This window comes from Passer montanus, unplaced genomic scaffold (assembly GCF_014805655.1).
Source record: "Passer montanus isolate IOZ18808 unplaced genomic scaffold, ASM1480565v1 scaffold5, whole genome shotgun sequence".
NCBI classification, from domain to species: Eukaryota; Metazoa; Chordata; class Aves; order Passeriformes; family Passeridae; genus Passer; species Passer montanus.
In genome coordinates this window covers 3,494,118-3,515,473 of record NW_024369929.1, presented here as the reverse complement: position 1 = coordinate 3,515,473, position 21,356 = coordinate 3,494,118, and the positions used below count along the sequence as shown (strand labels likewise).

The following is a 21,356-nucleotide window of genomic DNA, read 5'->3' as shown; positions in this document are numbered from 1 at the left end:
TTCCATGTAAATCTCTGTCAACCCCTGCTACCGCTTCCAGATTACAGGGCTTTTAAAGAGAAAGAATTAATTATCTTCATAATCAGTTTATCAGGGCTATTAAGGCCTATTAGTGCAGCCAGGACAGTGATACAGTTAGGGAAACAAAAAAGAGTAGGCTGGAAAAAAATTAGTCCATACTGTAAGACAAGTGTACAAAGAAGGTGTTACTTCTAGTAAAGTAGTTTTGGATGCTTTCTGTGCTGACCCAGGGACTAGGCTTGTTCTTCTTCTTCTTTTTTTTTTTTTTTTTCCTGGTCTTGACATGTATTATTCAGAAACCAAAGAGATTCCCATTTGTGAAAATAGCATATGGGTACCCTAAGAGAAATATTTAGAAGTAGTATGCAATCTACTTGTCCAGCAGTGCATGTCTAAAAAGCAGCAGTGCATGTATTTAATGTTAAATGTCAGTATGACACATAGCCAGGAAAGAGTCATAGGCTTGATTTCAAACTCTGTATTTATAATTGGGTCGTAGGGAGAAAAAAAAAAACAAGTCTGTTTTGAAGGCTGCTGCTTCTAATGAGAAGCTCTTGAAAAATATGGGAAAATTAATAAAGTTTCTGTGGAAGACCTTCTTTAAAACACTTCTTACATTTATAATAAGAAACTGTATAAATCACTTTAGCATCGTATTGTCAGTTATCATATTTACTCATCTTACAACAGAAATCAGAGTATTATGTGACTCATGGAAGTTTGCACACTTGGCAAAAATTGGATTCTCCAGCTTTGAAAAGGCTTTAAGAAATATTTTCTAGTTAGGAAGCAAGTTTTATGGTGAGAAGCTGTAGCTTTGATTAAACTAAAGCAAAACATAGGAAATACTCACAGAGGGATCGAGGGATTGCAAACAGCCACACTGCCTGGACCTCACTGGGAAACTTGATTTAATGCTTGTCCTTGCTTTACCTGCTTGGAGACAAGAAGAATTTCAGTCCCTAGGCTCTTGCTTTAGCACTTTTCACAAGTATTATAATCTCACACATTTAAAAAGGGATGTGACAGTTGCAGTTTTTCAGCTGGCACATAGAGTTGAACTGACAGATGTGTAAAGAAAAGATTTAGCTAATGATATTGATATAATGTGGATTCTGTGAGGCCTAAACACTTGAATGAGAAACAGCCATCCAACTGTGGTAAATATAGCATTTGCCCTGTTAGCTTTGAGCTCTGCACTGTAAATATTTTTGCTTTGAATCCTTCTGTACTGACTGTATAGGTTTAGCTAGATTAAAGCACTGTTCTGGTTAGAGCCTCTGGGCTTCACTATAATATAGGTTGTGGAATGTGTAGATATTCTAAAGGGATGGTTTCTCTGGTACTGAGGCAGTCAGGAGAATTTCTGACTGCGTATTTCTTAGATTTAAAGTTGGAATTTGAGTAAAGATACACCTGTAATAATATATAATTATCATGCCAAATACTAATGCTTCCTGGGTAATGCAACACCAGTTTTATCAGAACAGAGCTGAGCCCTGACAGTCCTGGAAACAGATGCCAACTCTGAGTTTCTCTGAAGAACTTCTGTTTTGGCAAATGTAAAATCAGTTTACAGATCTGTTTGCAATATAAATGCCTAGAGAGCTGAATTGAATCTAATCCACTGAGAGAAATAAGTGAAATTTGGACTCTGTATCAGTATAGGCAGTGTGATGACTCATAAAAAGATCTCATTTAGTACTTCACATCTTTTTGAACCTCTTGTTTACTGTGTTAACCATAGCCAGTATTACTCTGTGGTCAAAGCTTGATTTTGTAAATTTTGAACTAAAATTGTATCTAGTTTTTTTTTTCTGAAAAATCTCTTACTGAAAATGCATTACAGGTTGCAGTTAATGGGACCAAGTGTAAAATGCCTGCATGCTTTTTGAAGGTTCTGAGTGATTCAGTAACAACTGGTTTCACTGTGCCTTTATACAGCCAATACTGTATGAATCTCCAAACTAAAAAAATGAGCACCTGAGAATTTCTTGCACGTGCATGATGGATCCATACAGGAGTACTGGAAAAATGTCATGCAGCTGTCCAAGGAGTGAAGCAAGCCCTCCTGTCTCAGATGAGGCATGGGATGCCTTTTGCCCACAGGTTCAGAAGTCTGCGGGCAAGGTGATCTCTGTGCTTGAAGTGTAGGTAAATGCTGTGTGAGTGTAGATCCAGAGTCATGTTACCTCTGCCAGTAAATTCAGCTTAAAAAGTCCCCATCTTTGGCTACTTATTCCTGCCTGTGTGCTCCAGGGATAATTTTTAAACCAGTATCACTGCAGATATCCCCATGCAGAGTTAGCAAGAGGCATCTATGGAGGGGGTGACAGGGTGCCAAGCAGGAACGAGTGGCCAAGTCACAGGAGCAGAGTGTGGGGCTCCCATCACTGATTCCATGGGCTGTGACACGCCAGAGCCTAAAAGCCAGCCCGTGACGTGCTTTCCTTTCCTGACAACAACAGGTCAGGAAATAATGCAATATCCTTCCACACTAAGCACTTTCTGTTCTAGTAGCCTCTCCTGTAAATTGCCATGTTGAAACTGTTGCATACACTGAAAACTCTTTAACTTATTTAAAAAACTTGTAGCAACATTTATTTATATAATTAAAATTACTATTATTAAGCAAACTGTAACAGTTAAAGATGAAATAGGTCATGCAAAACATGTTGTCCCTGGGAGGTAAATTTTTCTATTGATTTCTATTGACACAGCTAAAATATAATATCACAGGCATATATATAGATATATAGAGATATATATATATATATATGGTATCACAGACAACCAGATATCTACTTGCTACAGACTAAAAGTAACTGAAAAGCACTCAACTTTTAAATGGAAAGTATGTGGTGCTCAGTGAACATGTCTTAAATAAGATCCCTTGAGGATGTAGTCTGAATTATTGAAATATGGAGTTAAAACTCCTTAAACTATGTTCTGCTGTAGTGTTTTAAACAAAAATAATATTTTATACACTCATATCTCAGGCTTATATATTTTAGAATGATAATGATTTTGAAAGAGAGCCCCAAAAAACCATCTCAGGCCAGTGGTGACACTCCTGTGTAATATAATAACCCAGTAATACATAGTTAAGAAATCTGCAGGGAGTACAAACAAGGTAACATGAATTTCTTCCAGTGATGAAAACAGCGATCTTTATTAAGTGCTTTTTTTTTTTTTAAATTGTTTTTAATATTTGGAGGTAGAAACAAAAGCAAAGACCAAGATGGAAAGGGTTCATAACCCTATGGGTGTGACCATCAGGAGCTTAGTCACCTTACTTCCCTCCTCTAAACCTTACTGAAGTTGCTCTTGTAAAGCAGGTGCTACTGGGACAGAGCTACCAACTAAGGTAAAGATTACACTGGAATTAACTGGGTGTAATCTGGTGTTCCTACTTTTAAGCACAGTGTTAGTTCCTTGACTTGATGGATTTGTGCATGTGAATTTTAAAAGAATAGATGGAGTCTTGTACCAGTTGTAATAAGAAAGGCAAGAGGATAAAAATAAATTTGAGATTCTAAAAGATGAAAGCTGAGTGGCAATAAAAATAGATTATAAATTATAAAGTTCAGTAATCTTAAGTTTCTACATTTTTTGCAATTATGAAATAAGGTATTTTTGGTATGAAGAATTAAGAAGCAGATGAGCTCACACTTTTGCATCATTATCTATAAACCTTTCTCCCAGTGTAACAATATTCAGTATGTATTTTTGTGTTGAATGTAACAATTTTCAGTACATATTTTCATTTTCTGTATGCATGCCCTTCTCATTAACAAGAATGAGTCATGATAATTTCCTGTAGTACTCATTGCAAGTCTGATATTTGTGCTCAAGAAACTGTAGAAGTGATCTCACCTTTCAAAACTATCTCACTTAGAAAACCACACCTCTGCAGCCTCCTGTCCTCCCCATCTTCCATCCTCCCTGTACTGGTGATTCTATTTGGGTTTCAGAGAACTGTGTTGTCACTTGTATCTTGTGCAAGGGTTCCTGGAAAATTTCTGGGTTTGAATACAGAGTTGTTTGCCAGAAAGGTAATTAAATGAATCAGTTTTGTTAAGCTGGACTGCCTTTGCAAATCACTCTGTGTTTGTAAGTAACGCAGCCGGTGTGCCTTCAGTCTTCACTTCTACTTTCTAAAGTTGCCTGTGCAGTCAATCTTTGGTGCATGTTGCTTGTTGTCTGGCCAAGCACTTTTTAGGATGAACTGCTAGTCCTATGCTTTGTAAAAGCTAAATATGATAAATAAGAATTCTAGATCAGTGGAGCACGTGTGGTGCTGTCTGCAGCGTGACTGTTTTGGGGGCTGGAATCACATCAGCACTGAATTTGTGCCTGTTGAAATCTCAGAGCTGTCTTTGACTATTTTAACAGTCCCCTCTCTACCAAGTAAACCTGGAGAAAGGAGAACAGTTCCCAATATCTGACATTTTGACATCCAGTGGCTGCTTAACAGTGAAGCATTTTGTAAAATCAGCCTTGATCAGCTGCAGTGCATTGAAGTTTACAGTCCTCTTCATAAAACATCTGAGATGGGAAGTAGAATAGTTACATAACATTTCTGTAATGAATTTCTGTAATAAATTAGCTCTGCTGCCATGAAGCACAACTAAAACTCACAGATAATATTTTCTTCAACAGTAGTCTCAGATTTTGTAACTACACAATTATACAGATGACAAAGTTTCTCCAAGACCTGGTGCAAACCATGGAGATGAGTTTCTTTTTATAAGGATATCCCAAAATGATAACCAAAGAGACTAGAATTCAGCTCTACAGTGATACATTCTTTAAGTATTTTAAGGCTGAAAAGAATGTTGCATTGCCATTGCAATCTACTTTTATTTCTATTTGTACATCTCCCATTTGCTTACAAGTTGAACTAATATTCAGGCTGAACAGATAAAATGCCCTTGCACTGTGTTAAACCTAGATACTATTTTTAAGGTGTTAAAAAGGAAATAACAATGAGTTTAAACAGCAGAAGTTAAGACAGGCCACCTGTATGAACATGTTTGGTTTATTCTCATTCTGAGCACATCCAGCCTCTGGAGTGTACTTGAGGTATGTGCTTTAACCTCTGAGTGAGAGGTGAAGTACAGATTTTGGGATTTTGTCTTTGTCTAACAGTTCCAGTGTGTGAGAGGCAGTGAATTACTGGAAGACTCTATTCCCTGTGTATTGAGCAATTGTCTGCAGTGTTTTCAGCAGAGGCACTGCAGTGATATACAGCCCTTCAAAGAGTCAGTAGGTATAGGAACAAAGCTTTAATTGTGTGGAAGTGGGAGGAAGATAAGAATCATTACTAGGCATCATCACTACATTAATTTTTTCCTTAGGGACTTGATTCATCAAGATACTGAAGTTCTGTGTAATTTTAAGGACATGGATTTCTCACAGCTTTCTGTGAACCACTTTTTTACATCTTGAGGTAGAAACAGATACTTCCTTCTCTTGTGGTTTATATGGTGAACTCTAATTTTCTCTTCCCCTTTCTTTTGTTCTTGAAGTGCTGAAATCATGTGTCAACTACAAATACAGAATGTACAGTATCAACTAAACTGCATGACATAATTGGTAATATATTGGCCTATTTACAGCTAAGCATCCCAAGACTACCTCACAGGGCAGCAAAACTGTCTGCTATCTCTGAAAGATTTCACATGAATTGTTCTCTTTCTGAGCCACAAACACCACAAAACCCACAGGAAGTTGTCTCTGTAGTGGCTGCGGTTCTGCAGTTTCCTTCTTCCCCATCTTTAAGTGGTCAAAACATTTCTTAAAAAGTTAAGTCAACACAAAGTAGAGAACAGACTTCCTGTTCTTGTGGTGTAACAGATACCCATGCCCTCAGAAAGAAGGATTCACACATCTGACTGTCCTTCTGCGTCCTTTGAATCAGTGTGGGGTTATGGTTTGAACTTATTAAATAATAGTTTTATTTTTAGGTTTCCTACCAAGAAAATATAATAGAACTTTTTTTAGACATCTTCCAGTAGCAGTTATTTAAAGGATGAGTAAAGCACTTGCTTTTCTTCAGCCCTTGACTTCTAAGACAATTTTCTGTCTAAAGATAGGGGTTAAAGATGATCCTGTTTTCAGGACTTACATGGGTAGAATCAGAAATATGCTTTAAAATTCGGATCCCTTGGCTAACAGATGGGACTTGCAATATAACTGTATCTGACTGAATGTATTGTATATATGAGGCATATATATATACCTAAACACTAACACATACATCTCTCTTGCTATATAGCAATATGTGTATATAAATATATAGACATCTGCTGTTTCAATAAAGATTTTTAAAGGGAACGCATGAATACATTGGAATCCTAACAGTCTTAACAATATATAACTTGCTCTTTCAGACATGAATTTTGTAATATTTATTAAAAAATTTAAAAATCTATTCAAGGATAAGTAGAACTATAAAATTCAAAGCTATTTGCACTTAAGATAATAATTCTGTGTTGACTTGGCCAACATTTGATTTGGCATTTTCAGTACTGTTGATGGTAGTTTTGCTTGTGAGCAATTTGTTAATGAAGAGATGCAAAAATCCTCCTGAAGGAAGAATTTCAAAGGACAGCAACATGATTCTGCTATTGCTTTGTATAAAAACAAGCAAAACCATTCATTAAAAAGAATTTGTATCTACTGAAACATATATGCATTTTACCAATGCTAATAGAATAAGATGACGTTCTGGCTCCTCTAATTTGTATCAAGAGTAGAGATGAAGATTTATATAACTGTTGGATGGAAAGGGAAGGAAGATGGTGGAGGGAGGGAGGGAGGAAGGGAGGAAGGGAGGAAGGAAGGAAGGAAGGAAGGAAGGAAGAAGGAAGGAAGGAAGGAAGGAAGGAAGGAAGGAAGGAAGGAAGGAAGGAAGGAAGGAAGGAAGGAAGGAAGGAAATTTCCTTAGTCTCTATGGGCCAAAAGAGTTAAGCATATCCAGCTGTTTTGAACCCCTAGCAGAAGTCCTTCCTTGTTAAATGGTCTCCCTCCTTGTTAAATTCAGTGTATACATTGATAGCATTTTTTCATCCAATGTATGATATAAAAATGGTGCCACTTTCTTTGCTTAATATTTTTTCCATCTTTTTATTTGTTCCCCATCTTTCTCCCAACACTTTAATAACTGTTTTTCTTTCCCCTGCTCCTTCTCCCTCATTGTAGGGAATCCATCTCCACCTCTATCTGCATGCCTTCAGTCTTCTTTCATTCCCCTGCCTCACCTTGGTTATTCATCTTTACCCTTCGTTCGCAGCTTGTCCTCCTCCCCAGCCTATAGGTCTTGTCCACTCTCCCCAGAACTATTCAAGGAGAAAAAGGTGAAAGGGAGGGATTATTTTACCCTTCAGTTTATCAGGTCTCCCTCCTTGTTAAATACAGTGTATACATTGATAGCATTTTTTCATCCAATGTATGATATAAAAATGGTGCCACTTTCTTTGCTTAATATTTTTTCCATCTTTTTATTTGTTCCCCATCTTTCTCCCAACACTTTAATAAATGTTTTTCTTTCCCATGCTCCTTCTCCCTCATTGTAGGGGATCCATCTCCACCTGTCTGCATGCCTTCAGTCTTCTTTCATTCCCCTGCCTCACCTTGGTTATTCATCTTTACCCTTCGTTCGCAGCTTGTCCTCCTCCCCAGCCTATAGGTCTTGTCCACTCTCCCCAGAACTATTCAAGGAGAAAAAGGTGAAAGGGAGGGATTATTTTACCCTTCAGTTTATCAGGTCACCCTCCCCTGAGTTTCTTTTCATGCGTCTCCACACCTCGAAATCTTCCCCCTCCTTCCTGTAGTGATCTCAGCCTTTTCCTTCCTGCCTCCACTGGTGAGCACTCTGACAGTGCAGCATGTGGGCATAAAACCCGTCACATTCCGCCTTCTGCGCGTGTAGATAGAGTTTCAAAAAATAATCGGAGGCTTAGTTACATCTAGCAATTAAGAAATAGAACATGTGCTGTAGTGTTTTCATGGAAGGCGCCAGCGGCGGGGCTCGGGCAGGAGCTCCCGTGGGGCCGGGACAGGGGATGGGCTCGGGGGGAGGGAGAGGACGAGGCCGGGTGTTCGGGCTCTCCGGGGGCGGTCAGGGGTCAGAAGGCCGGGACAGTGCTGGCAGAGGTCCCTGGAGCTGCCAGGCTGTCCCGGTGTGTGCTGTGCAGAGGTCCCGGTGGGCTCTCCCGGCCCCGAGTGCCGCCGTGCAGGGGCTGGCCCTTCCCCCGATTTCGGACTGCTGCCTTGGGAATTGGATCCGGCTATTTCCTGGAATATGAATTTGTTTATTTTCAAAAGAGAACAAACGTAAAACTCATACAGTAGCTTTGGGTAGGGCGTTTCTTGGTGGAAGAGTGATTTGGATCGTTGAATTATTGCCTCTTTTTAAGAATTTCGGTACTGCTGGAGGTTGCATGGAGCACAAAAGCAGCTGGTGGCTCATAAATTGTACAACTGCGAGAAAATCTGACCCTGATACCATGGCTTTTACTGCCATGTATATCTCATGAAATGTTTGCAAAGTGAGTGCAAAGTACTCCCATTTCGGTTTGCGATTTTTCTCACCTACTCTGCTTTCTCTGGAACTTTATGTACCTGATTAGTCATGCCACTTGAGCTCTTATCTAGTTCTAAAGAGTAAATTAATCAACATCATAAACTATGGACCGTAGTGATACGGGTAATAAACAGTGTGCCATCTTTTCAGTGGGGTTTGAAGCACTTGAATGGGTGATGCTTCTGGAAGTCGCTTGGTTAATTTATGACTTGGCCCTACAAGGTTTGGGAGTGTACTGAACTTTCTGTGGCATGAGCCATCTCCAAAGTCAGAGCTCCAGCTGCGTTTTCAGACAGCCTCATCGTGCATGGGTTGGGCATCCAACGCCCAAAAGTAAAATAACATCTTTAAAAGCCTTTCCTTTCAACTGGAAAAAAAAATTGCAGTATTTCTCTTAGTGCTTAAGTAAATACTTACTTTGTAAATGTGACTAAAACCGCTTTGTCTAAAATACTGGGTAAAGTTTATTTTCCAAAGCCACAGGCAGCAGTTCATGGTGCTATAGGAAATGCTAAGGCTATGCAGTCACCACCTTAAAGCAAAGCAAATCTCACAAGTTGTTTTCTTTCTGTGTCTTTATTGCTTTTATCTCAAGAACAAAATGTACAATTAAGGAACTCGAAAACTAACGTCCCGCCCCTTCAAACAATGGGCAAACGCAAAAGCAGGCTTGAGCCCGCGCTGATCGACATCCCACTTCTGCGGCCGGCTCCAGGGGGGCGAGAATTCCGTCGCCGTGAGCGCTGCAGGACCGCGTGCGGCGGAGAGCGCGGCCAGGGGCCCTGCGGAGCCCGGTGCCGCCGGTGCCGCATGCCCGCAGCGCGGCCGCTGAGCGGGCGGGCCCGGGGGCAGCGCGGCCGCTCCCGCGCTCCGTGCCCCGGCGGCGGAATTCGGCCCCGGCGCGCCAGACGCCGCGGGAGAGAGACCGCACTTTTATTAAACTTGAGCCTCCGCTCCCCTTCCTCTTTCTTCCTCTCTCCCTCCTCCCCCGTCCCCGCCCCTTCCCTGCCGTCCTCCTCTTCCTCCTCCCCCCCGCGCCCTGGGATGTTTATTCGGGCGGCTGCGTGAGGCGCGGGCGGCGGCGGCGCCGAGTTTCTCTCCCCCGGCCTGAAGAGTTGCAGGCGCGCACACGCTCGCCCGGCTCCGGGGGAGAGAAGGAAACAAAATGTCTGCCAGGGCCGCGGCGGCTTCCACCAAGGTAAGACTCGGCCCCGGGGCGGCCGCGTTCCCTGCCCGCTCCGCTCCTGCCGTACCCCCGGCGCGGTTTTCCCATTGCCCCGCCGAGCCCTCACCGCGGTGGCCGCGGCTTTCCCCCCGCCGGTGCCGAGGGCACGGGCTGGCGCGGACCGAGGAGCTGGGCGAGGCGGGCCGGAGCCTCCCGGCCGCCTTCCCCGCGGAGCTTGCCTCCTGCCCGCCGGGAGGGGCGCGCAGGTGGCCCGCACCCCCCTGCCCGGGCCGCTGCCCCGCTCCCCGCCTGGCCGCCCACCTGTTGGACGTGCGGGCCCCGGCGGCGGGACGGCCGCGGCAGCCGGGCCCTGCCCCCGGGAGAAGCCCCCGCGCTCCCGCCGTGCCCTTTTGTTCCAGGCTGGAGCCGGGTGGCAATTAGGAAAGGTTCAACCGGGAGAGTCCAGTACTGCAGGATTTTTTCCTGTGGCCGCTGAATCAGTCGGGGATGATTGTTGCTGACATACGGTAAACAGCTTTGGGGCGGCAGTAATCCGTCAGAAACTTGTGCCGGTCCTCCACCTGACCCGTAGGTGTTGCCGGTGCAGGTGCACGTCGCGGGGTGTGTACTCTGACCTCCCCCGTGAGTAACGCCGGGCGGCCCGGGGCTGAGAGGTGGAGTTAGGAACGCTCAACAGGTTATTTCTCCTTCGTGTCAAATTAAAGGTTTGCTTTGAAACTAGTTCGAATTTGAATTTCGAAGTAATTTTTAGCTTGTGGCGCCCGAGTAGTCGCTCCGGCTTCAGCGCGGCGAGTTCCCGTCGTGTGTGCTAGCTGGCGTTACCGGAGCTCGGCTTGGTGGAGTTTGCTTTCGAGTGAAACTGCGTGGTTTCGGTCTGATGTCACTTGCTGGTATGCACTTACTCACAAGTGGTATTCTGCAGGCTGAAGTAAAATGTACACCTTGCTGTATTAGTGCCGAAAAACTTCGGCGCTTGAGATACTAAGTAACAAACTTACTGTAGCTGTAAGATACTGTTAGCTGGCGATTTTACCAGCTCCGGAGTCTTACTTCTAGAGGTGTGTTCAAGGCAACCTCAGCTTCCAGAGTGGAATTAAAAAAATTTAAAAAATTTACAAGTTAATGTTGACTACTGAGTTTCATGCCTCGTTTTAAGTATGCTTCCGGAGGTATTGTGTTACATTTTAACGTATAGACAAACACATTTCAACAATAAACGTCTGTTGTTGGAAGAGTAACTTATTTTGGGTAATATTTCACATTTCTGTTATCACCTAGCTATGGAGATAGATAAAACATACTTTTTAGCCCTTTTCAAATGCATCTATATTAACAACAAATAGCAGTTGAAGATAAATGTTGTGTTAGAGTTCTGCTTTGTGAGGGATTGTGAGAAATTGCATCAACTTAAATTTTGCAGATTTTTTGTTGTTATAAAATCGGGGTATAAAATTCTCATTTCTGGCTCAAAATGCTCTCTTAAAATACAGCTATTTTGTGAGGCTGTGAATAAATACTGCCTTCCACACATACATGTACTGTCTTGAAGTGTTTTTCTATTTTTAAATACGGAAGTGTATTTAAAGTTGCAGAAGTGTACAGAAAGTGTATCTGTTTTGGCTGTGGACTGGTGTACAGACTGTGTTAATTGGGAGTTGTATCTTGGCATAGCAGTTATTTGAAACTCTTCCTGCTCATGGTCATATCACATTGGCCCTTGGAGCTTGCATACATGCATACAGTATCAGCCAAACTAATTATACTGAAAGGTATGTTAATTTAAGAATGTTGTTGCAAAATATAGTCTCACTGGGGTTTAACTCTTCACTGGGATGCTTTCAGATTTATGGAAGTCATGCAATTGAGATAGCATCCCTTTCTCAGGAAAAAAACTCATTTTGTAAGTCCTGTGGTTGTCAGTAAATCCTTTATCTGTGATAGCTTTTTATCAAAATTATTTATTACCTTTTTATCTTGATCACAGAAATGTCTTTAAAGACTATAATCTGATGCATACAGTGCACTTGAGTCAAAACAGAGGTGCTTTCAGTCGATGAATAATGTTAATTGTATTTCAGTCATTAGTTCCTGGGCTTCTCTCCATGTACTTTTAATAGTCATAGACAAGAAGATTAAAAAGTATTTTGGAAATACTAGAATATTGTGGGATTTCTGTGTTCACACTCTAGATCTTGTTTCCTTTAGTTACCCCTTTGGACGTGCTATCTGGTTTCTCATTTTTGGGGTTGTAAAGCATTAAATGGTGAATGGTTTTCTCTTAACATTTGCTTGATATACTTTTGAGCTCTGTGTCCATATCCACAGTTACTGTGGCACACTTGACTGGAAAAAACCGAAAAAAGAAAGAGAAAGAAATTATTTTTGATTAGCTGAATAATTCCTATTTGTACATGAGATAATCTTGGCTGCTGTGATTGATTATGTTATGCCCTACTATCAACAGTCTTTCACAAACAGTTTCACTGCCTTTCAGTTTTGATTACTTGGCTTTTTCCCCTGCTGTGCTGTATAAGAATGTGGTTTTATTAAGGTGTTATGTGCTTGTTGTTGCTGTTGGTAATATACAATAGAAAATGGTGGAGAAAGGAAGGCTTGCTGGAAATTTAATCTGCCTGTGGCTGCCACTGCAAAATTTAAGGGGCCTAATCTCTTCTGATGTCTTTTTGAACTGTACTAATGGATGCTATGGGAATGACTGTCAGGGTCATGGCAATGGGATGTAAACTTTCCTTTTGCCTTTAAGTTGGAGATTCAAATATAGTCCACATGGGTAAAAAAACCCAAACAAAAAAAATCACTCTGAAGAGCTTTTAAATTGTAAATGTGGGGACAGAACTTCAGTGAATCCCTGAGCCTTTTTGAATGCTGAACGTGAGTTCTTGAGACTTCCTTCTATTTTTAAATACGTTCATGAAGTGTATTTCAGTCTTTCACCTCAGTCGTGTAACTAATTTTGGTTATTTTAACTGAACTTGTAGCTCCAGGCAACCCCTTGAATCAGGAGCTGAGAGCAGGACTGTGTTAATGGTTCAAGACATGTCTTTCACCTCAGTCGTGTAACTAATTTTGGTTATTTTAACTGAACTTGTAGCTCCAGGCACGTATCTGTTAACAACCCCTTGAATCAGGAGCTGAGAACAGGACTGTGTTAATGGTTCAAGACATTCTGATTGCAAGGACTCCTTGGTTTTCTGTTTTAGAGGCAATGGCCTGTGGTTTTCAAAATTGGGGTTAGTATTGTACCCCAAATCTTACTTGGAAACACCAATGGATATGTTTCTTGTAGAGCAATATATGTGCAAATGTTTTTAAAGTGGTTTTTAATGGAGTCTGTGAGATAGCTAAGTTTGGAGCAGTATTTTATTTTTCCCATATAAGTCTGTATGGGAGCACTGTAAAGTTAGATCAGTTCTTCTTTTGTTGTTTGTGATATTCTTCAGCTGTAACAACAAAGAAATAAATATATAGAAAACATATAAGGGAAAGTAACTGAGAATTCAGTTTAACCAAAGAATTTACCTCCTATATGGAAAAAAGAGCCTTTAAAATACTGCATTTAATTTTGCTCATGTTTCTGTAAGTTGTATTTGGAACTTAGGAAATACTAATACTGGTAGGTATTTTTCAGAGACTAATTCATATGAGTAGCTTGTATTTCAGGCTTGGATTTTCTTGAATTCTTTGTTCAAGTTAGGACTGTCAGCAATTTCAGCTACCAGATGATTCTCGAGGTGCATTTTCCAGGATGGCTTGGGCTGCAGTGTGAGAGGAGCTGCAAGCTCCACACTGCGTAGGTCATTTTGAAGTGTGTGCTGGAGTTTGCTTCTGGTTCAACGTGCAGTGTAAAGATTACTGTAATGTAAACAGAGCTGAAATCTCACGGTGCCTGGCAACTGGCTCCACCTTTGTAGAGTGGAAAATCAGTAAGACCTTATCAGTGACCAGCTAGCTAATCTTTGTGTCAGGGAAAACCTCTAGAAATGGGTTACTGTACATCATAGGTATTCTGAGATGCGCATTGTACTACTGTTTAGGTTCTGTGAGAATAGGTGCTGGGCTTCTGTCTGTGCTAAAAAAGCTCAAAACATAGTATTTTGAATTTGTTCTGGAAGTCGAGAGTGGTTATTGAGCTTGAATATACGTCTGTGTTCACACTGCAATGTGCCATTGTTGTCAAAACCTTCTGGGTACTTGTGAAAATACTTGGTTTTTAACGCCATAAGGTACTGAGTTGGAAACAGAACTGTAACTGCTTGACTACTCAAGCTCTGAACTGTGCTAAATATGTTGGGTTTATTACTTGGAATGCTATGCAAAAGTATTTTCTATCTTAGGTCAAAGCACTCATCTGAAAGCTTTGTATCAAAGTTGAAGTTCTCACCAAGGACTGAAGTGTTCACCCATTTTTTTGCCAACAAGCTTTCAGTGTGAAATAAGATCCTCCTTTCTGTTTTCTTTTCCTGTCCTCTGTACCTTGTGGAAAGGCCATGTCTTGTGTACACACTGGAGTGGCAGGGGAAAATCTGATTAGTCACAGTGTGGGGGGAGTAAAGCCATGTACATGTCCATTTCAAAATTAATAGTCCCAACATTTGGTTTGTATCACTGTCAAATTTGAAGTGTCAGTTTGAGTTAAGGGATAGTATTTGAAACAAATGCTTTTATTGTTTTTGGTATGGGTTAAAAAAGACATTTGTCATTTATATCCCCACAAGTATTTCTGTGTTATCATGGTATAAGTACAAAAGAAATTAATATCAAACTATGCCCAGTGTTTTCTCAAGCAAATATATTACTAATGACTTCTCCACTGAATGTACTGATTAAGCAAACAGCCGTAGGGAAGTCTTAAAATGAATTCCATGATTCTGTGCAGTGTATTTGTGCTGAGTCCAAAAAGTCCTGAAATGAAAACACTGTCTTGTCTTATAATGATGCTATTTTAGGGACAGATTATTCAAATATGCACTGTACAGTCATAAATAGTAGGGGTGCTCTTGTTTCAGGGCTGTGATGTGCTTGAGTGAAGGATCTGAGGAAATGGAGGGACACGTTCAGCTGGATATTTAAGGTCCAGCGTGGATCCCTTGGAGGCTGCAGAGTAACAAGTGCTGCTGAGGCCACAAGTGTGGTGGCTTGTCCAGGGACAAGTCTGCTTGGTTATCCCATGGGGTTTTCCTGCTGTGGTGTACTCTGAGACAGCCCCTTAAGCCCCTGGCTCTGTGGACTCTTTGGGCTATGTAGCTGGGCTACTGCAGGGTTGGAGAACTGCCCCAGTGTGTGCAGGACTGGGCACTTGGTTTATGTTTACTATTCCTGACTCTGTAGGACCTTCAGTAGTTCTTTAGAAGTCTTCCTGTTTGCACATCAGGATTTATTTAGACACTTGGAAAAATTAACTGTATTGTTGGTGCTAAAAATTTAAATATTGGCTGTACATTAAAAAAAGTATTTATTTTCTCAAGAGTATTTGGTAATCTCTAATAGGATTCTTGTTTCTTAATCCATTATAAACAGATGTTCTTCCCTTTTGTTGTGGGGGAGGGCAGCCTAAATTCAGTAAGATGACAGTAGTAGGGAGTGCTGCATTGAAGTTCATTCTTAGGAGAAGCAGGCAAACGTGACCTTTTTGGCTCACATAACTCATCAGAAGGTGTATGGTTAACTTCCCATAGCAGAGGAAGCAACAACAGAACTTGGTATGGCTCTGATGGCCTTTTTGTCTCCCCACCCCCACATATCCAAAGTACTGATATGCTGAAAATAGAAATTGAGCAAAAGTCGGCAGTTTGTTTGATTTGTAGTTCCCAAGGCTTTTCCCAGTAAGGACTGCACTGCAGAGCAGCCTTCTGTCTTCCTCACGTTTGCCTTTTGCATTTGACTTCTTCTTAGGAACTTAATTCTGAAATCTTCCCCCACCCCTCCTAAAAAGGCAGTAATTAGTTTTCAACTTGTGATCCTTTGGGACTGTTTGGGCAGTTCCTTGCCTGGTTTGAATGGGGTCCAGTAACAGTGTCTTCCCCTCTGCCCCACTGGGTCAGCAATCACTTTAACAGATGGCCTCCTTCTCTGTATCCAGTTTAAAAATTTTCTTGTAAATATTAAATGGACCCGTTCCAGCTATTTACACTCTGGGCTGGTGACTGTTTCTTAGGATGTATCCAGATGGGAGATAGAATGAGCAAGGTGCTTGGAGACTTGTTAATACACTTCAGAACATATGGTCAAGCGTTTGGACACGGCTCTGGGAGGAGAGTTGGTTGGGCTGAAATAACACCCAGTGCCCTTCCCTGCAAACCTGCTTGGGTCTCTTTCTTCAGACAGCCACGGTGCTCCTGCAGCAGCAGTAATGGCTTAGTTATGTTCACCATGAATTCAATAACACAAAAATTAATAAGAAGTAACTTGTGGCTGCAGAGACACTGCTCAATTTTTCAAGTTAATTAAAAGGAAGTAATAACCTTAAATTACAACCAGAAGCAGTAGCATAATGAAACAGGACAGATTGTGAAATTTGAGCAATGATGTAAGTTTTTCTATTACTTAAATTACAGCAGTGGTGACATGACTTTGCAAAGGACTGATCGGGCACATGCTGCTGTAAAAAGGTGTATAAGAATATTTTAAAGTAAAAAAAAATGGGAGATAGAATGAGCAAGGTGCTTGGAGACTTGTTAATACACTTCAGAACATATGGTCAAGCGTTTGGACACGGCTCTGGGAGGAGAGTTGGTTGGGCTGAAATAACACCCAGTGCCCTTCCCTGCAAACCTGCTTGGGTCTCTTTCTTCAGACAGCCACGGTGCTCCTGCAGCAGCAGTAATGGCTTAGTTATGTTCACCATGAATTCAATAACACAAAAATTAATAAGAAGTAACTTGTGGCTGCAGAGACACTGCTCAATTTTTCAAGTTAATTAAAAGGAAGTAATAACCTTAAATTACAACCAGAAGCAGTAGCATAATGAAACAGGACAGATTGTGAAATTTGAGCAATGATGTAAGTTTTTCTATTACTTAAATTACAGCAGTGGTGACATGACTTTGCAAAGGACTGATTGGGCACATGCTGCTGTAAAAAGGTGTATAAAAATATTTTAAAGTAAAAAAAAAAAAGAATTAAAAAACCAAAACAAATAGTATATACACAGATGCTTTCATCTTCATTGAAAATATAATGGGTGTAAATTATGTACTTTAAAGATTTATTTGTTTTAATAGAAAGTGACAATTGGAACGACTGTAGCTGTAAAGCTCTAGAAGTAACTTTGAGGTGCTACTTGACAATGTGATATCAATTAATTAGTTAGCTGTAATTTGCATGGAATCATGATAGTACCTGGGGCTAACTCTGCCAATTACTGTTTATCTGAACAAATTCCAAGACTGTAATAAATACGTAATTCATGTTCATTTTGGATGACTGGCTTCCCCAGAACTGAGTCTGGGAGAAGGCCAGATCATATTAACCCTCTCATCACAGGATGGTTGTTTAAAAACTTTTTTATGTTGCCTGACCCAGCATTGTTCCTACATGTTATTTGGAAAAAATGCTGCTTTGCCTAGGAATGCCTTCACATGAATTGGTTTCTCAGCACAGTGTTAGGTGAAGGGATACTGGCTTTTCCTGTAAACCTGGACTCCTGGAATCATTTTTTCAGTGGGTATTAAGATCTTAAAGCCAAGCTTAAAGGCATGGCTTTCTGACAAAGGAACTTGTGTTTCCTTCAGATTTGAAATTAAGTTGTGGAAAGTGATTGGCCATTGCACACAGGATAAACCTCTCTGTTAATAACCCAGCTATGTAAGAATGGAAATTCCTGGAGTGTAATCTCATGAGAGAACTAAATGCACTTGCAGTTTGATTGGGTTTTGTTCTCTATGGAAAATGTAGGCTGGATTAATATTCCTAAAGCAGGGAACATTTAGCTAGGAAATACAAGAAAGGTATACAGGTTTACAGTAACCATGTTGATGGCTTGAATAAAGAACATGTTTCATCTGAATCAGATAGTGCTGTAGAAGCACTCTGGGGTTATTTTTTCCAGTGCTCATGTAGTTTATTGTGGTTTGTTTATTGTTGGTAGTTCAATGGTAAATCCACCCTAGAACTGCCCTGGAAAGTGCTGAGTTTCAAATGAGGGGATCTGTTGTTTAAATTGTTTGAATACCAGTGCTAACATAAAAGGTTTTCTTACTGGTTGTGTTTATTTGCAATCAGTAAATGGCTCTGTCTTGGGAAGGTGTGAAAGGAATAGTAAGGTGCCAGTGGTTGAGAGTTACTGCGATAGTTTCTCCTTTAGAATGACCAATGGTGTTGGATTTTTGTTTTCTGTCCTGCATGATGAGGGCACCTTTTAAGTCAGTTGCATTTTGGTAATACTAGTATTGTCTTTCTGGCTGCAAACTTAGTTTGGTTTACAGTAATGTGAGATTTATGTCCTGCACTTGAAGCTGTGCTAGCATTGTAGTTTAAACAGGCAGGAGATGCCTTTTAAACATAAATGTGATGTTTCTGCAGTGTGTGTTTCGCTACCCTGAACTTCTGACTGCATTTATTATTTCCACTTTAAAAAATCAACCATGCCTTAAAAGTACTTTAAACAAAAGCAAGCAATTTCGGAGAAATATTGCATAGCTTTTTTCTTTATTCTTTATGATGGAACTAAAATTGAGAATTTTTTACTTGCCATTTGATTTTTGTCCCTCCTGTGTGAATGCTCGAATTCACCTCTAGTGAAGCAGTAGCGCTGTGTTTGTTCGTGCTTGGTGGCAGTGGAAGCAGGTGGTGCTGGTGGTGTGCACAAAAGGGCTGCCCTGGCCAGGGAGAGGGGAGCCGGGGCTGCCCTGGCCAGGGTGGGGGGAGCTGGGGCTGCCCTGGACAGGGAGAGGGGAGCCGGGGCTGCCCTGGCCAGGGAGAGGGGAGCCGGGGCTGCCGGGACAGATCCCCCTGTGCACCCTTGGGGGGCTGGTGCCTGCGTCCTGTGCTCTGGGGCACCACACAAATCTAAGAGTGGGTGGAAATAGTTCTGACTGTGCCTGATCGAGCTGTTGGCAACTAAATGGCAACATTTTTAATCTTGTGAGGTAGATGGACTGGTAGATCTAATTTTGCTTTTTTCTTTGTAGAAAAATCTGTTGTTAAAGTCAATGGCCACTGCCTTGCTTGGCTATGAGTAAATTGCTTGGGATGTTTATAGCTGGCAACAATAATTTTTCTCTTCTCTGGTAGGAAGTACTGGTTTTCAACTGGAACTAAACCCTTACTATGAAAATTGCATTTTGCTTGCTCCACCTTTTAACTTCCAGAACAGGACCTTTTAATTTACTCAGTAGTAGTTGCAGTCTTGCTGTATTTAAAAATTAGTTTTATAGGCAGTATCTTTAAACATTTTGGAACACTTGTTAAGAATTAAAAAAAAACCCCTTCAGTGATATTTCTACTTGATAAGTTATTATAGATGGTTGCAAAACTTTGTCAATAGTTTTCCCTCTATCAGAAGAGCAGACTTTGATGGTTTAATGTTCCTTTTTAAAATGTGTACATTATTCTGAGTTTCTTGGATATGCTTACAGTGTAGAGGTTAGTATGTAGCTGACCAAAACATAATACCTAAAATCTGTCTTTACTGTCCTAGCCCTTCAAGCAATGTAATTATGTTGCTTCCAAGTGATAAGCCAAGGCAATTTACAGATTACTGGAATGCTTGAAAACACTGACCTTTCAGGTCACTCGGAGCACTCCTATTATGCAGAGATTGCTGTGGCACTGTTGTAATGTGCTGGCCTGTCACATGCTGACTAACTTGCAGAAAGCTTTGATGCAGCTGTTTTAAAAATGCTTTTGCTGACTGATAGGCACTTAGGCTACTGCCTGTGAACAAAGCCAGCTCTCATTCCGTGCTTTTCGCCCCCATTTTCTATAACAACACTTCTTCCCTGCTGACTACGCACACGGTTCTCTGGGCCCAAGTGTTGACTTGTCTCCATTTAAATTGTATTTGTGTTAATTTTCACTTCAAAACTAGTCACGTGTGTGAGAGATGCGGTTTGTGTGGTTTATTCAGAGCTGCTGCAAACAAGCAGCCTTGAAAAGTTCATGCGGTGGCTTTAAAGAGTGGGTGGATTAGGGAGAAGAAAGTGTGTGTGTGACTGGGCAGAGCAGGGATTAAACAACAATGGTCCTTTGAGTACAGTACAAAGTCGTTCACTGCAATGTAGCATATATCCTATAGTCTGAGCTCCAGTGTCTTTTCTTGAATTGCTGTGAAGAATAAGAAGAATTTGACAAATGTTTCCTTTTAGTGTCTGATGCTTAATGGGCATCACACGTAGTGATTATGCCAGTACCTTCTTTGGTATGAAGACACGGGACTAGAACCTGAATAGAAATTAAACTGACTTGATTTTTTGTTTTACTGTCTTTACTTTTATTAATAGTTGTTAGATCAGGTAGTGCCTGAATTGCAGAGATCATGAGAAGAGGAGAAATAAGTTCAAAAGAATAAAGTATTTAAATCCAGTAGCCTGGTGAGACTGTTAGAAGGATAAATTGTTTTTTTATTTCTTCCACAAAACACAGGGAATCCATATTGTCTTTGAAAATAAGGTGCTGGATGTTTGGGGTAGGTAGACTTCTGAATCAAGACTCTGCATGAGAAGCATGATAGCCTATTACCTATGAAGGCAAGTTTAGCAATTCACAATTTAATTTTTGTTCCCAGGGAATATGTGTACATTTAATATATTCTATTGGTTGCCTGATTTTAAGCCTGTTAGAGTTCAGTGCATTTGGATCAAAAAACTAAGCATCTCTGTTCTATTCTGCTGAGAGGTGGAAAATAAAGAGGTACATCTGATTGATGCTGTGTGTATCATATATAGCATTTGATATAATTCTGAGCTTCTGTTGTACAGCATGGCATCATTGTCTCCTCTTCTGGGGGAGTGTGACATCAGGAATGTATTCACCTATGTACTGCAATTCCAGTCACTGCAGAATATGCACAACCTGTGCCTAAAATCTCTTGAAGTAGGAGAGTTGTGTATGCAAGGATGAGCACTGGTGTACTTAAAATTGCCTTTGCTCTTTGACCACGTACCATACAGTGACAATGCACTGAAACATAAATTTCAAGTTGTAAAAGAATGTAAGGTATTTTTCCTGCTATAACAATGCAGTGAAGACAGTAGAATGAGTAATGATTTTACAGCAGGAAACTAACTGAGCAGTGTAGTTACATAGTGGTTTTTTTTTTTTTTTTTTTTTTTTTGATATGAACTCTGTACTTCTTGTGGTAATTGGTAGGACAAAAATATTTGGGTTTTGTATATATTTTCATATGTACTTCATGGTTGCACCTTTCATAGAAGAAAACATTTTCCACAGCTCAGTTCAACATGTGTTAATCTGGATCAACTTAAATGGCACAGTGAGGCAAAAAGGATGCATAACTTACACATGTTGATAACATTACAGTGTCTTTGAGGGGATTACATTTCAGAAGTGACTTCTGAAGGTGAACCTACAAAAATGAGT

The 21,356-nt window shown here is 40.8% G+C and overlaps 1 protein-coding gene across 6 annotated transcripts in view; it reads left to right on the top strand.

The window, feature by feature from the left end:
- The window catches only part of TJP1 (tight junction protein 1), a 157,578-nt gene that overhangs the window by 78,336 nt on the left and 57,886 nt on the right, over nucleotides 1–21,356 (top strand). Inside the window, exon 1 of one of the 6 annotated variants that reach the window (XM_039722790.1) lies at nucleotides 9,662–9,809. The exons of the other annotated variants lie outside the window; for them this stretch is intronic. Coding sequence (XP_039578724.1) covers nucleotides 9,777–9,809 — 33 coding nt within the window. The 5' untranslated portion in view covers nucleotides 9,662–9,776. Of the gene's footprint in view, nucleotides 1–9,661; nucleotides 9,810–21,356 lie in introns of those variants that run through there. 6 annotated transcript variants of the gene reach the window in all.